This window comes from Poecilia mexicana, unplaced genomic scaffold, assembly GCF_051168715.1.
Source record: "Poecilia mexicana isolate PSO_F unplaced genomic scaffold, ASM5116871v1 scaffold_12, whole genome shotgun sequence".
NCBI classification, from domain to species: domain Eukaryota; kingdom Metazoa; phylum Chordata; class Actinopteri; order Cyprinodontiformes; family Poeciliidae; genus Poecilia; species Poecilia mexicana.
In genome coordinates this window covers 14,637,181-14,652,647 of record NW_028263381.1, presented here as the reverse complement: position 1 = coordinate 14,652,647, position 15,467 = coordinate 14,637,181, and the positions used below count along the sequence as shown (strand labels likewise).

At 39.2% G+C, this 15,467-nt stretch overlaps 2 protein-coding genes across 2 annotated transcripts; one reads left to right on the top strand and one right to left on the bottom strand.

The window, feature by feature from the left end:
* Positions 1–602: 602 nt before the first annotated feature.
* On the bottom strand, positions 603–6,976 carry gmcl1 (germ cell-less, spermatogenesis associated). Its single transcript, XM_088010978.1, has 15 exons — positions 6,646–6,976; positions 5,423–5,604; positions 5,212–5,331; positions 5,022–5,118; positions 4,841–4,938; positions 4,610–4,722; positions 4,451–4,516; positions 3,897–3,981; positions 3,732–3,822; positions 3,485–3,625; positions 3,320–3,389; positions 3,133–3,208; positions 2,894–3,039; positions 2,314–2,401; positions 603–2,225 (listed from the first exon to the last, which is right to left on the bottom strand). The coding sequence occupies exons 2-15, from the start codon at positions 5,600–5,602 to the stop codon at positions 2,085–2,087; spliced, it is 1,512 nt and encodes a 503-aa protein (XP_087867104.1). The 5' UTR covers positions 5,603–5,604; positions 6,646–6,976; the 3' UTR covers positions 603–2,084.
* Positions 6,977–7,718: 742 nt separating this feature from the next.
* ggcx (gamma-glutamyl carboxylase) lies at positions 7,719–15,466 on the top strand. Its single transcript, XM_015003893.2, has 15 exons — positions 7,719–7,937; positions 8,221–8,421; positions 8,505–8,663; positions 9,178–9,343; positions 9,445–9,523; positions 9,612–9,718; positions 10,066–10,229; positions 10,324–10,628; positions 10,919–11,050; positions 12,247–12,398; positions 12,477–12,646; positions 12,724–12,854; positions 13,513–13,660; positions 14,133–14,337; positions 14,794–15,466. The coding sequence occupies exons 1-15, from the start codon at positions 7,913–7,915 to the stop codon at positions 14,951–14,953; spliced, it is 2,304 nt and encodes a 767-aa protein (XP_014859379.2). The 5' UTR covers positions 7,719–7,912; the 3' UTR covers positions 14,954–15,466.
* Position 15,467: the final 1 nt, after the last annotated feature.

The following is a 15,467-nucleotide window of genomic DNA, read 5'->3' as shown; positions in this document are numbered from 1 at the left end:
TTATTTTGATTTTTTGCTCATTTAATCTTACAAATGGGAAAGAAACAACTTAAAGACTCAATCGTACAGCAGCTTTGTGAGTATTATGAAGAAATTAATCAGAGGTAAATGATCAGCTGGCAGCCTCTCTACATGGCTACAGCGCCCCCAAGTGGTCAAATAACACATAACTCCAACTATCCATTATACCTGCTTGTCCTTACAGGGTGGTGTTGGTCATATTCCCAGATATTTTTGAGTGATACAAATTACTCTTTTGGGTAATGTAAAATGTTATAACAGGTAAATTACAAAAAATATGTATCCAGATATTTTCTTATTTGGATGCAGTGAGTGTTTCTCAGCACTCACTCAGATTAGAGTTAAGACTTAACTTTAACTGTTTAAGGAAGTTGATTTCAGTGCTTTTATAGTAATATTCAACATTTCAGATTTTTAAACTTCATATTGGCTCACAAACTGATTAAAGTTGTTAGAGCTCACAAAATTTCCTTTCTTTGGGAGAGAATGCTTTTTTCCCCACTTCATAATACTTTTAACAGAATTGATAAAAATATAAAGAGCAGCTACTTGGGGAAAAAAAAGACAGAAAATAAGTGACATTTAATTTTCTTTCAATGCAGTTTGCTTTTAATTTGTTTTATCGGGATGACTGTTGCTTTGAATATTTCAATGATTCAAACACAACCTGATAAACAATTTTGACATTTCTAAAATGAACAGAGAAAGACAGGAAGTCCAAATTTTTACTCAAAACAATAAGTACAAGACAAATCACCCCATATATTTTTTTTTTTTATGCCTTAACTTTTTCGCTCGTAAACACATTTGTCTACCTGTAATAAAACTGTAATAAAAGATCGGATTGTATGATAGCACCACAGCCAGTATGGAAGGGCAGTTTTATTGGCAGTCAAGAGAAATGTATCTTTTTGCAAACATAAAACATCCACAAAAATAAAAAGGTAAAAAAAATAAAATAAAAACCCAAATAAAAAAGTCCAAATTTACACATAATAACGGCTGTACAAACAAATTCGTTGGAGATCCAGAAATGTTAAAAATACATCTGATCTACAACTGGGAATCCCCCATCTTTTCAAAACACATCCAAAGAGACAGTGAATAAATCCGCAGAATGAAAGCAAACTTAAGAGGTAACTGTGCAGATTTTGGTAACTATTAGGCTACTTTGTGTTTCTTATGAGTTCAGAATAAAGATGTAACTCAAGTAATTCAAACATCTTCCCCCATAAATAATGACCAGGAGCCCAACTGAACATCAGTGATGGAAAATAACACTGCAGGAAACGTGTGGAAATATATCTGAACAACCCAGCAGACAGAGGAGTCTGGCTTGACTTTACGATGCTGCTTCACTCAATGCGAGGTGAAGATTAAAAAACAGGTTCTGAGAAGCTGCTCTGTTGTAAAATTGAACAAACGCGCAACCACGAGTGTAAAAACATGTTAAACTAGAGACATTTTCCTTCTACAGCATGCCAATCTTTTTTTCCCCCTTATTTTCATATGTACAAGTCCACATGACGCAGATTTGATTATTTGTCAAATTTACACATATTTATGTATATTTTGATAAACCAAACATTAGTAAATTTGAACCGTTTCTTTGATGAGAGTGAGTTGGTCTGATATATGATGAATCCATTTAAACCTGTGGTGTTGAGCTCACATTTTTTATTCGACAGCGCTCTAATATAAACTTTTAAATAAAAAAAAGTTAATAAGCAGAAAAAAAAAAAAAAAAAACCTCCTCCAGCTTATTATCCCATCTTGAAGCTATGAAGTTCCTAACCCCAACCTGAACAGCAGATTTCCCCTACTCCCTTCCACTTTAAAAAGTGGATGATTTGTGGATAAATACATGGCAAGAGAAGATGGTGGGCCTCACTGAGAACAGCTCGGTGTCAAAATGTACCAAAAACTGCCCATATGGATGTGAAAATACCCCCAAACTCCACCACAAGCATGCAGTCAGTGTGCTGAAGAGGAGTTCGGTTAGTCTTTGGGTGAATGTCTTCATGTCAACAGGAATGGTAGCAGCTAGTGACCGTCAGAAGCCATCAAGACGCAGCGCGAGCGGCGCTTTCTGGCTCCGAGGAATCTGGACGGTGGTCTGAATGAGGCGAGGTATACAGGAAGTTACAGCACACGTACAAGGGGAACGACAGCAGCCGGCTGTCCAGGTTCATCACCACGTACTCCTGCGGGGATCCAGTGGAAAGGACGATTATTAAAGGCGTTTTTGCAGTTTGAGCCGGTAACGTTTACAGCCTGGCAGAGCTCACTGACCTGGTCCTTCTCCAGGGTGAGGAGCTGGTAACCCGTGGAGCGACTGCAGACCAGCTTCCCTCGGCTGTCAAAGGAGGCGAGACGTAACCTTTGCCAAAAAGGAAATGTTAAATTTATGCCTGTGACAGCAGGTAAAAGGCAAACGTTTTCCAAATGTGACGTTTTAGTAAACTGTGTCGTTGTTAAGAAGCATCTCCTAGTTTTCCAGACTTAAAATTCCTGATTTTTCTTCTAAAACATTTGTTTTTCAGAATTTTTTTTAGAATATTCTACACATTTGCATTTACATTTACTTTGTTGTGTTTAAATACATCTCTGTTCCACTTATTACAGAATTTGGATCTATATTCATCAGTGTTTTAATGAACTATTTCATAGATTTTTCTTTTGCCTTTGGATAAAAACATCAAAATCAAATTGTTTCAAAGTCTAGAACACATAGACTACACTAGGTTACTTTATTTAAAGCTGGATTTTGTTACATCATACTTATAGATGAAACATATTTACATTTATTTTTATAAAAAATTCTTGCAAAGGTGATCATTTATTTAAACAAACCGACTGATAGCTTCCTCACCTGTAAGCCAGATGTCTCCGTGGTTGTAGACTCACGGCGCCCCCACATGGCTGACTGAGTGTATTCCTTTTAAAGACTATGAAGCGGTTTGTGTAAGTGACCAACAGGTCAAACCCGAAGTTGAAGCCCGTCCACCTCCAGCAGTACTGAGACGAAAGAAAGAATCGGTTAATTTCTCTGTGTTGATGTTACAAAAACATATCAATCATGCAAAAACAGAAATGATGGTAGAAACTCACATCTCCATCTTTACTCAGCTTCCTGCCACACCTCATGCTGTTCTGCTCAAACTCGTCTTTGTTGGGCTCCTGAGGTCTAAACATACAAACACAGCGTTGTTTTCACAAGTAAAGTAAGAATATATTTATTGTTTTATTATTTTACTTTCCAAAAACTCATTGCAGCAGTTTATTCTCAGGGTCTCACCCGTTGTCGTTGTCAAATTCTGTCCGCAGCATAGCAAACCACTGGTTTTTGTACATCGCAGTTAGCCACTCTACAGCAGGAATTATTGGACACATGTAATCAATTAAAATCATCTGAATATCATTTAGATTTAAATATTACATGTTAATGAAACTTTGTTCTTACCAGGGGGCAGGATATTGTCTCTCTCCAGGATGCGAGCAGATGCGAGATCGTTGATGATGTACTGGAGGCGGACGAGCCTGAAGACGGAGCGAAACGGCGCCCCCTCCTCTGTGTTTAAGAATGGCTCCTTTTCACACAGGTCTGTACGTCGTCGTCGTCGTCGTGCAACGAAACACACAGCAAGAGAGTTTTCTGTAAGAAACAGTGCAACGTGACGTGCAGCTACAGTTTGAGGACATGACATCACCTGTCCTGCGTTTGCAAAGCCAAGCATCGGCATCGGCCAGAAGCTGCTTGATTGGACCGTCCCATGAAGAGTTTAGCTGCAGAAACATCCACTGTAGAAACGGCAAAAGGAAAATTAAAATAGTGCAAAATACATGCATGTAATGCATGATCATTTCTCTCCCACCTTCTTCAGAGCGGTGTACACGTCCATCTCCACCTGCATGACGAACAGGTCAGAGGACTGGATGAGCTGCTCCATCACATCAGCCCTGTAGTTTCACAAAACAGGAAAGTACGGACAATAAATATAGATCTTATCTAATCTGTCCAAATTAAAAAATAAATAAATAAAAATCACTGAAATTAATCTAGAGGTCCTACAAAAATTAATGCCAGAATTTCATAATTTTTCAAACTCAAATTTCTAGATTTTTGGCCTTTCAGCAGATTAGAAAAAAAACAACTGACTTTATACGTTTGTATTGATGGACAGACTGATGAAAAGAGGGGTAGAGAGATCTAGAAACAGAAGGACAAAGCATCAGAGGGACAAAAAGATGGGTAGAAAGACAAAGGACAATCGGATGGATGGAAATATGTACAGACAAAAGAATGGCTGGACAAAGTGATTGACAGACTAATAAAGGTCAGAGTTGAAGGGACAGATGGACTGAAGTCTGAAAAAAAATACAAATGTTGCTGTAATCAAAATGTTCTTTTTCCATGCAGAATGCATACCCAAGTTCTTTCATCAAGTCAACATTTTGATGGGTCATCAAATTGTTCAGAAGCCATTCGAGGCACCTGCAAGAAAGAATAAACACGTAGAAAGCCATATTAGTAAACATATCTACTAATAAAGTCCAAACATTGTTAAAAATATGTATAAAATCTGACTTCTTCATGACTGAATCCAGGCCATAGATGCTGGCACAAGCATAGTAGCCACACACAGTCTTGGCGCTGATGTTCTCCTTCATGGTTTCACCGCACTGCTGGATCAAGCCATCCTGGCAGGATGGAAAGAATAAATATACATATAATAAATATATATTTCTATTAGCACAAAAATCAAATGGTTCATTTCACGTCCCAGGAAACGGTGGGGTGCCTGTTGTGTGTACCGACCAGCTGTAGCATGCACGCAGCAGCGAGAATACTGATGACCCGGCTGGGCTTGATCAGAACATCATCCCGGTACAGCGATCCAAAGACGACTTGCAGAGCTGCACAGACACAGGACAGTAAAGAGCTGTAAGGAAAGAATGAGACAAAGTTTAAGCGTTTGTTGGCTTTCTGTGACTCTCACCTTCAGCGTCGATGTTCTGGTCGGGAATCTCCAAGTTGATTTCCATCATGTTGGACTCCTTCCAAGAGCCACTGAACATGCTGGAAAAATATCCAGACTGCGAAGGGGCAATGAAGACACAGTCAGGTAAAAAGAATTAACAAGAAATATTGAAGACATAGTAATTGTGCAACTGTATTAACTATATTACCTGACAAAGGTACACTTTATGGAGGTTCCACTCCTGCCCCAGAGCACAGATACGAATATCACTGTTTTCTCCATTTAGAAACAAGGTCTGATAAATGTACTTTGAGGTGCTTTTCAATTTCTTCCTGTCCAATAAAAAGCAAACCAGACAAAATTTTCAGAGGAAAGAATATTAAGATGAATCGACAGTGAATTAAATTCCTTGAGTGGACTTGCCTGCGAGGTGTGTCTAGTATGTCGTCTTCTTCCTCCTGTTCGCTGTCGCAGTCACACTGAGCATTCCGCTTCCTCTTCTTGCACTCGCAGCCGTGTCTTCGGCTGCTGATCGCACCCTCTGCTGCTTCCTCTGGTCCCTGAGAGGAGGACTGGAACCTGCTGCTCAGGTTTCCCATCTCTACACATGTCAACCAATCGATTTGTTAAGCATCATGACGAAAACATCACTTGCAGTAAATCTGCATTTCCTTCACTCCTGCCTCCCATCCATCATCACCAGGCAGGCGCTCTGTTTTTGACGTTTAGTTCCTTGCTAGCTGTCACTTCTGGGTTGTGTACTGTACTCTATGCAATACTCAGTTCTGGTGCTTGAAGGCCACAGCAAATTCTTCAAAACATTCAATACAAAAGGCAAGACAGATTACAACTGATCACTCAGGAGAACTGTACGCAAAAAAAAAAAAATCTTGCTACAGTTTTATTTTGTCTATGTAGCTTTTAAGGACGTTGGTTTGCAGGCCATAGATGGCCTGCAAACATCTATGGCCTGCCAAAACATCTATGATGCCAATTCTGGTAATGCCAATTACCAATTCTGGTAATTGATGCCAGAATTGCACCAATTACTTTGGTGCAATTCTGTGATCAGAATTAAAATTCTTATAGTATAAATTATTAATAGTAGCAGTTTCTCATTTCTTCCAATAAGTTGCAAGTTGTTTTGGACATGAACCAGCTGCTTGGATTCAATTTTATTTTACATGGCCACTCCTTGTGCTAGAAAACTTTTAAAATTAATTTCTTCTCATTTAGTTTACAAAATTAGGAATAAAAACAACAGATTCACATATTTGGGAAATATTAACAACACAAAATCTAACTAGGTTGGCTTGTTGCTTTTTGTGTTAATTAATCACAGTGAACTTAAAACGAACATCACAGCTATTTCACATTTCAACTAATGGTTTTGAGGATCATGTACTAACAATTTAATAACCATAAATGATCATCGATAAGGATAAATAAACCACAAACTTCCGCAATTATCTGTGTTTCATTATATCCAAACACAAAACATAATCTATTTTGGAACATTACAGGTTGGTGTTATTATATATAACTAATACCACAGCAACAAAACTCCCGAGTGAAATTTCATTCATCAAACACGAATTAGACATGCAGGGTGTCCAGCTAAAAACCAGTTTGTCTCACTTACCTAACGGATAAGACGTAAAGCTGAGGGAAAGGTGAGAGATTATTCTGGACAGTTGATAATCTCTGTCAACCCTTAACGGGACAATACAGAGAGAAGCTAACCTAAGAGCTAACCTAGCTGCCAAATTCACCAACAAAAACCAAGTATGAGAGCAGAGACAGCGGTTTAGTTTTCTCTGTTGGGCTGCTGCTCTCTACAGGCCTCCAGGCGAAGTTTCAGATGACTTCGGTTACATTTTTATAAATCAGAACGAATCCGAACCCAGAGAAAAAAGATATTTCAACACTGAAAATATGGGCTGGCTTTCTTCTTCTTCGTATCCTTTATTATATGGCGGTTGGCAGATCAACTATGATGGCGCATTACCGCCACCAACTGGACTGGAGTGTGAAAAACAGAAAACAAAAATGAAAATAAGATAAAATACTAATACTTTAACTAAATAGGTAAATAAATATTAGTAAACTAAATTCTCTCTAATTACTTATTAGTTTCTCTTTTCTTCCAATTTTCCTTATGTCTCTTACTTCATTCAGAAAGTTAAATGAGTCTTCCTGTACCGCATATGTCCCGGTTTTTCTGCCAGATCTTAATATACGTATCATTTTACATTCAGCTTTACTTGATGGAATTTGATTATTAACATTTTTACCTTATTAATTAACATGTACCTCTACATTTATAGATTAAATGTAAATGACAAAACTAAATTTATTTTGCTATTCCCTAAGATGTTTTTAAAAATTTAAAATAATAAGAAAAATGAGAGAAACAGAAAAAAATGTCTAAAATTAAGAATTAATTTAAGAATGGTAAGGAGTTTACATTTTCTCTTTATTTATAAATGAATAATAATTGAAAATATATCCTAGTTTTTAAATACAAAAAAGAAATAATTTCCTTTTCAGACTGATAAAAAATATCTTCCCTCTAAATTTAAACATTCGAGTATAAATAATTATACGTTTATGTGTTGAAGAAGTTTTCAGGATGTGACGTAGAAGAGGGCGGAATTAGCAGTGAAATCAGCCAATGAGCAGGAAGCACCTTTTTCACAACATTCCAATCCTTCCCACAACGTTCTCCTCCTTCTCTCCTCCCCTCTTCTGTTCCTTTCGGTGAGTGTGTGGTACTGTGACACGTAAACTTTGTCCGCCACTTTCCTCTCGCAGGATACCTCCACCTGGGACAGGGAGAGCAGAGAAAAGACTCATGCCTTGTCCCGAAGCAGAATAACACAGAATATTACAAAAACCCAAAACAAAACATGGAGGCGAGAGACGCTACTGCAGGTGAGGTTACTGTTAGCACTGACTGTCAAACAGAGAGAGAGCGAGAGAGAGACAGAGAGCTGTTTGTTGTTGTTTTCACTCCAATTACCAGTTAGAGCAACACCTAACAAGCTGAGATCTCAACACCAGCTATGTTTGTGTAAATATAGCCCTGAACACGAACCTGGCAGGTTGTTGCGATTGAACAGAGAGAGCACAATGAGTCCATTCAGATCTTGTTTAGACTTGCCTTTAAACAGTAATCATGACTTTGCGTCTTGATTCTCCTTTATTCAACTTTTAGGTGCTTTTGTTGGCACCGACAAGGAAAAAAAATCTGCAAAGAAGGATGCAGCCCCTAAAGCGGCGAAACCACACACTAAAAGCAGAATGGAGGAAATCTTTGGCTTCAGGAAAGAGGACCTGAGCTCCTGGGAGAACCTGGTGGCCCTTCTGAACCGACCCACTGACCCTGCATCTCTGGGCATCTTCCGCTGCATGTTTGGTGAATAAATCAATGCTCTCCGCTGTTTAAATCTCAACTTGTTACAAAGAAGAGTCTGTATTCACGCCTTGTGTTCTGTCCAGGTTTGGTGATGGCTATAGACGTCACACAAGAGAGGGGCCTCAGCCACCTGGATTACAAATACCTAGATGGGGCCCCCGTGTGCCGCTTTCCTCTTTTCAATTTCTTAGAGCCCCTCCCTCTGGATTGGATGTACGTGGTGTATCTGGTGATGTTCCTCGGTGGGTACCTTACCATTAAGAGAGGCTAGACTACAGTCTGAGCAGATTTCTATTGGAAGATCTCTGTGAGATCAGCACCTCTCGATTGCTTTTACATCTGCATAATATTTGTCTGGCCTATGAGTGGCAACAATTGCTTCTCTAGGGTCATTCCTTTTATTTTTTTTTATTTGCATACCCCTATGTTGCTAAAACTTCTGCGTTTTTAAAAAGGTCTCATCTGCTATAGTTCTTATTCATTAAGTGCGTTGCATAAGCACCCCCCACCTCCTACTATCCTCTCTTAAATCCTGCGGAAACAAAAAGGGTGTACTTACTTTTTCTACACTTTTACTTTAATGTGGGGTGTAAATAATTTTAGAACTTGGCAGAGAGTAGACCAAATACATACACTCATTATATTTACTATTTATGCAGCATGTAGCAGCTTCTCAATACCTCAGGAGTCTGTTCCCCTTTAAAAAGTACTTAACTGCTCAATTTAACTAAACTGCGTGTTTATTTTTAATTAAAGGTGCACTGGGCATCATGCTGGGCTGTTTCTACCGTCTCTCATGCCTCATGTTCATCTCGACGTACTGGTACATCTTCTTCCTGGATAAAACGGCCTGGAACAATCACTCGTATCTCTACGGTCTCATTGGGTCTCTGCTCGCCATCATGGACGGCAACAGATACTGGTGAGGTGAAGCTTCATTTGGCTGCTTGTGAATTAATCTGCATGCTTTTCTCCACGTCAGCCGTTTTTCTTATTATTTTTTTTTCTTATATGTGTTTTTAGGTCGCTGGATGGATTACGAAAACCTTCCATAAGAAATGCTCATGTTCCTCTGTGGAATTACACCCTACTGAGGACACAGGTTTGCTTTAGTCATCATTTAACTAATTTTATGTGAAAATTATTGTGACAATTTCATTTACTGATACTTGTGTTCTTATTTTTCAAAGATCTTTATTGTATATTTTATTGCCGGAGTTAAAAAATTGGATGCAGACTGGGTGGAGGGATATTCCATGTCATACCTGGCACACCACTGGCTCTTTGATCCTTTCAAGTATGTTTGCTTTAATCCTTAATAAATTATATAATTTTACAGTCAAATATGCAGTGGTTTCTATCACGAGTTGGGTGATATAGCTTAAAAGTAGATTCTCAGATTGTTTTCACACCAGATTCGATTTCCAATATTCATCTTTTTTTTCTTTTTTTTAATTATGCTTTCTTATTTTTAAAAGAAATTACAGATGACAGAAAATATTTTTCAATATTTTTCATACTGACACTGATTAAACACTGCTTTCACTTAATATGCGAAAGTGTCAGTAGGGTGTAAAAGCTTTTGCGAGGCAGTGCATGTCGTGTATCTTACTGAGCTGTACCAACGTCGTTTTTGTTTTTCAGAGTGATTCTTCCGGTGGAGTTGGTGAGTCTGCTGGTGGTGCACGGAGGCGGTCTAATTCTGGATCTCACCGCTGGATATTTGCTGTTTTTTGACGCCACACGGCCAGTGGCGTTTTTCTTCGTGTCGTATTTCCACTGCATGAACTCTCAGCTGTTCAGCATCGGTCGGTGTGCTGCCTCATTCACTCCCAGGACAGCTGTAAAGTCTTTGTTTCCTCCACAGATGTGTATTGACGTGTATTTGTAACCCTTTTTCAGGGATGTTCTCCTACACGATGTTGGCAACCAGTCCTCTCTTCTGCTACGCCGATTGGCCGAGGAGATTCTTTGCCCGCTTCCCATCGTTGCTCAGCGGAGTCCTGCCGCTCACCACAGAGGAGATTCAGCCCAGCGCTTCCTGCCTTTACCCTGAAATCCACAGCAACAGCAGCAACGAACGTCCAGGGACACAAAATCCTGCAAAAGCTTCCAAAATGAGATTTAAGCACAAGCTGGGAGCTGTTTTTACTATCCTTTACATAGCCGAGCAGTTTTTCCTGCCTTATTCACACTTCATCACACAGGTATGTCTTCTCAGTGACTTGCAATCATTCCTTAGATTGTTTTAGTTTTATTTCTGAGTGGACAGCTTGCTTTCCCAGTGACCAAAAGCCTCCTGATAGGGAAACATGGCATTGTTTCACTATAAACAGCAGCTCAGATTGTCAAAACTTTGAAATACGAGAACCCTTATCATTCAGTCTTTGATAAGCTGAAAACATGGGTGTTCGCTTTCATGCATGTGATATAAAGTACAACAAGGAGGTTGTAATATAAAATTGTTCCACAATGTTCTTCTTTTTTTTTTACTTAGGGCTACAATAACTGGACTAATGGTTTGTATGGCTACTCCTGGGACATGATGGTCCACTCCCGCAGCCATCAGCACGTGAAGATCACCTACAAAGATGGAAAAACGGGGGAAATCGGATATCTGAACCCGGGGGTGAGATACCAGGAAAATAAAACCATGCGAGGGAGGAAAATAATCACGCTTGCACTTAGAGTAGCGTCGAGATTGGATTTAACAACATACTAAAAATCCTTATTTATTTTTTTATTGCTCTACATGGCTGGGCAATAAATTAATTTGATCAAGTTTCTGAAGATTTAATTTTTTGGAAAATCAGATTTTTTTATTTTTTTTTAACCAAAGCACTCCTCGGCTCACCCAGTGCCTACCGTCTTGTTTGACAAGCGTGTTACACAGCTTCTGTTTACTTGGACTTTGAATTCAGGCCAGTTCGAAGAATGTCGGTGACTGAAGAATGTTTCAGTCACAGAAAGAATGACTGAAACAAAAGCGTGTGTTTGAAAATATTTTTGGGCATTTGTAATTTCTTTTCAAGAAAAGAAATTAAGAGTTTTTTTGTAAAATTAAAATCAAATTTGGTATGAAAAAAATCAGAAATGTTATTTTCAAGCCATATTGCCCAGCCCTATTCCTTCCCTATCCAATAAGTAGTTTAAAACTAACAACTTCCACTATTTTGGTCCATAAAAACTGTTGAAAAGGACGAGAGAAAAGGTGTCAGAATGCTGCCTTGTAAAGTTTACATCTTCATCTGGTCCAAAGCATCTGAATAAAACAACTGTATTACCTCTTTACTGCTATAAATATGGAGTAAACAATAAAATAAAACACTACAAGTGAAGAAAGGCTGAGGGATAAAAAAATGTTTTAAGAAGAGTTTTAAAAGTGGACAATAAAGAGACGCTTGTAATCCGTAATGCCAAATCGTTCTATTTCCATTCAGTCAGTCTCTGCAGAGTTCTGCCTCATCTAGGTATTTGATTCAGGTGTGTTGAAGAAGATACACATTTAAAGTTATATGAAACTCCTGAGGTAGAGGTGTACTGTTTTGATGCATAAATAGTGATATCCCTTAATTTATGTTGGATCTCATACTACAATATTTATTAGAGAATCCGTGACACATTTTGTTACCTGTAAGATGTTAAAATCTTAAGCAAAGGATGAAAAAAAAAGAAACTGCAATTTGCAGGTCAATCACAATAGCAAAAGTAATCACCTCTCACCTAAACATCACTTTTTAAACTACGGGTTTATCCATCAGCTTTTTTTCCCCCTTAGTATTGGGAGTTTGAAAGCTTTCTGGGATAATCCCGCCTGTGTTTCAGGTGTTCACTCAGAGTCGCCGCTGGAAAGATCACGGAGACATGCTGAAGCAGTACGCCACCTGCCTCAGCGGGCTGCTCCCACGCTATAACATCTCTCATCCTGAAATCTACTTTGACATCTGGGTGTCGATCAACGAGCGCTTCCAGCAAAGGTAGGAGGGACGTCGGATGTTTTATGAAGCGGGGGGAAAATGTGCGAGGGTTGAATTCGCCACGTTCTCCTTTGTCAGGATCTTTGATCCTCGCGTGGACATCGTGACGGCAGAGTGGTCGCCTTTCAAACCAAACCCGTGGCTGATGCCCCTGCTGGTTGACCTCTCACCCTGGAGGACCAAGTTCCAGGAGATTGAGGGAAGTCTGGACAATCAGACTGAGATCGTCTTCATTGCGGATTTTCCAGGTTGACGCTCTCTTTCTTTGTCCTGATTTCTGTTTTAAAGCAGCGATTACCTAACCGCCGTCTTTGCTACGGCTCAGGTCTCCATTTGGAGAACTTTGTGAGTGAAGACCTGGGCAACACCAGCATCCATGTGCTGCAAGGGCAGGTGAATGTAGAGATAGTGGAGGAGAAGAAGAACCACACGCTGCAGCCTGGTGACCAGATAAAGGTACGAACGCAATGTTTTCAGACACTAACATTCAATTAAATTAAGATTTAAACATTTTGTACGGATGATTGATCAAAATACTTTTCAACTCAAGTAAAAATGTGAACTGCTGTGTACTAGTAAATACGTGTTTGAAATGGAAAATGTGCAGGATGAAGTTGTGTTATATTCTTCAGTATAAAATAAGAGCATTAATTTACAAAAGGGATCGTCTGTGTAATGTCCAGAAAGGAAAGGGGAAATGGCTGTTAATGAGGGTGTTGTAAAATGACTATTTTCCTCTTGATTGGAAAGTAACTGTCATATTGTTTCATGTGAGCAAGTCGTTCTAATCCAGCAAGTTTCTTCTGGCTGCTTGTGTTGCCCGTCTGTCCTTTTCCAAGCTAATTTTAGCAAAGAAAGCTAAAGCCTGCTGTGCAAGTTTCCGAAAACAGACCGAGTCTCCAGCTGATGCATTCAGTGATTCACCTTCCAAGGCTGCTGAAAGTTTTCCAAATGTGCAAAAGCAAACTGAAATGTCAGAAAGGAGGCAGGTGGACTGTGGAGAATAAGCAAGAGAGTAGCAATAGAAGAGAAAGGATGAAAACTTGTATAAATGATTAGAAAGCAACATTGGTACGACTCTCCTAGATTTTTATTTTCCTTTACGTGTTTGCAGGTTCCTGCAGGGGCTTACCATAAAGTCTACACCATATCTGAGAGCCCTTCCTGCTACATGTACGTCTATGTCAACACCACAGAGGCAGCGCTGCTGCAGAACTTCACCAAGCTGCAGGAGCTTCAAGAGCGCATTCGCAATGGAACAGGTGAAAACGAGTCCGACGAGAAGATGCTATAAAACTAGCCTGGTAAAAACCAGCTGACCAGGCTACTATTTTTTTTTTTTATTTATTTTTAACCTTTATATTGGTGGGATAAAAAGAGATTAAAATCCTCTTTATCAAAGGAGTGCAGGCCAAGAGGAAGCAACAAATACAACTCACAGTAAAAATAAAAAAAGTCAAGCTATAAAAAAAACAAAAAAAAACTGGTACATATCATTGAATCAGCCTGAAGAACTATTACTTTGGATTATACTATAAATGCTATTAGTTTCATTTGAACACATCAAGTTTATTGCAGTATTGGCCAATTTTTCTTTGAGGCTAAAACTTGAATCTCATCTTTGAAGTTTCTTACGTTCCCGGTACTTTTCTCTGGGGACAGAGATGTCGCTAAAACGAGAAACAAACTGCTGCTACTTGAATCCATTCACACCAAATGATTCTCTCTGCGCAGAAACCGAGCCTCTCCCTCCTGAGCTGCAGCCTCTCATGGCGGCAGATGACGACAGAGAGGCGGAGGTCAACGCCACCGACCCCGTCGTGCAGCTGTTCCTGAAGCGGCAGCGTCGGATGAAGGAGGTGAAGAAACGCAGGGAGGCGGGTGTGCTGGAGCGACTGGATCGCTTCGCCGTTAAGAAGTACTACGCGATACGGAGGGGGTACGTGCTCTCTGTTTACATCGTTCCTATGCACTCTTGGAAAGTACACAGAAGTATTTTTTGACTCCTCTCTGTCTCAGGATGTTTTGTGAAACATTGTTTGAAATGCTAAGGTGGGAAAAGAAACAATAGAGATTCTGCTTTCCTGATCATTTTAAAAAGTGAAATTTAAAATCAGTTTTCTCGACAAAAAAAAAAAAAGCTGGATGTTTCATTATCTCAAGTAATGAAACGTTCAATTTCCAGTTAACAAACTCAGACTTAATTACCTTAATATAATAATGCCGTAATTAAACCATTACGGCAAATGAAATAATTGAACTGATAACACGAAATAGAAGCATGTTGAGATGGTGAATGTTTTTGAAACAAATTGACTTTAAGATCAGCTGAACGACCGAATGAAAATGCTATTGCAACACTAGAAAACAACAACCTTGCTCCTTTGTCTGGTAGATTTCTGATGACAGCCATTGCAATAAGAAACCTGGCGGTGGGTCTCCCTCCTGTGGAGCAGCTGAGGAGCGAAGTAGCCTTTGCCAACATGAAGGAACCTGAAGCAGAAGCCGAGCCGGACGAGACGCTCAAACGTGAAGTTGGTCATGCAGAACTTTAAAACTTGTCAAAACAAAAAGTATGATGAGGATGAACTCCTGGTACTGAATCACACATTCCTGTAAAATCTGTTACTGCTGGACTGTTACCGAGTTGGGTCCTCTCCGCCCACGCCATGAAAGTGCTCTGAAGAAATTAGCATTTCACGTTATTTCCAAATGCAATACTTTGTTCTTAAATTTCAGCTTCCCACAGAGAACACGTTGCAGTAAAACCAATATTCTGTATGTTTGTGTTTGTGATGTCACTGCCACAAAGCCATTATTATTTAATCTGCTGGAAGATTAACTCGTAAACATGCCAGACTATGAATGGGAAAGCTTGAGACTGAATAAGTATTATGTCTTTAAGTTTCATCAGCTTTAACCTTTTTTTTTTTTTTTAAAGAGTTTTTACCAAAATGTGAGGGGAAAAAAACTTAATGACAAATGTAAAAATAATTGTAAGGAATCATTTAAATAAAAAAAACTGTATTGATAAATGTGTTTATTTAATAAAATCAGGTCTGACAAAAC

Bases quoted from the DNA above. Each gene is read 5' to 3' on its own strand.
- gmcl1 (XM_088010978.1), bottom strand. From the start codon at position 5,602: ATGGGAAACCTGAGCAGCAGGTTCCAGTCCTCCTCTCAGGGACCAGAG. The intron at 3,390-3,484 runs GTAAGAACAAAG...TTCCTGCTGTAG, and splicing joins AGACAATATCCTGCCCCCTG to AGTGGCTAACTGCGATGTAC. The intron at 2,402-2,893 runs GTGAGGAAGCTA...TTTTTGGCAAAG, and splicing joins CGGAGACATCTGGCTTACAG to GTTACGTCTCGCCTCCTTTG.
- ggcx (XM_015003893.2), top strand. From the start codon at position 7,913: ATGGAGGCGAGAGACGCTACTGCAG. The intron at 7,938-8,220 runs GTGAGGTTACTG...TTCAACTTTTAG, and splicing joins GGCGAGAGACGCTACTGCAG to GTGCTTTTGTTGGCACCGAC. The intron at 9,719-10,065 runs GTATGTTTGCTT...TTTGTTTTTCAG, and splicing joins TGGCTCTTTGATCCTTTCAA to AGTGATTCTTCCGGTGGAGT.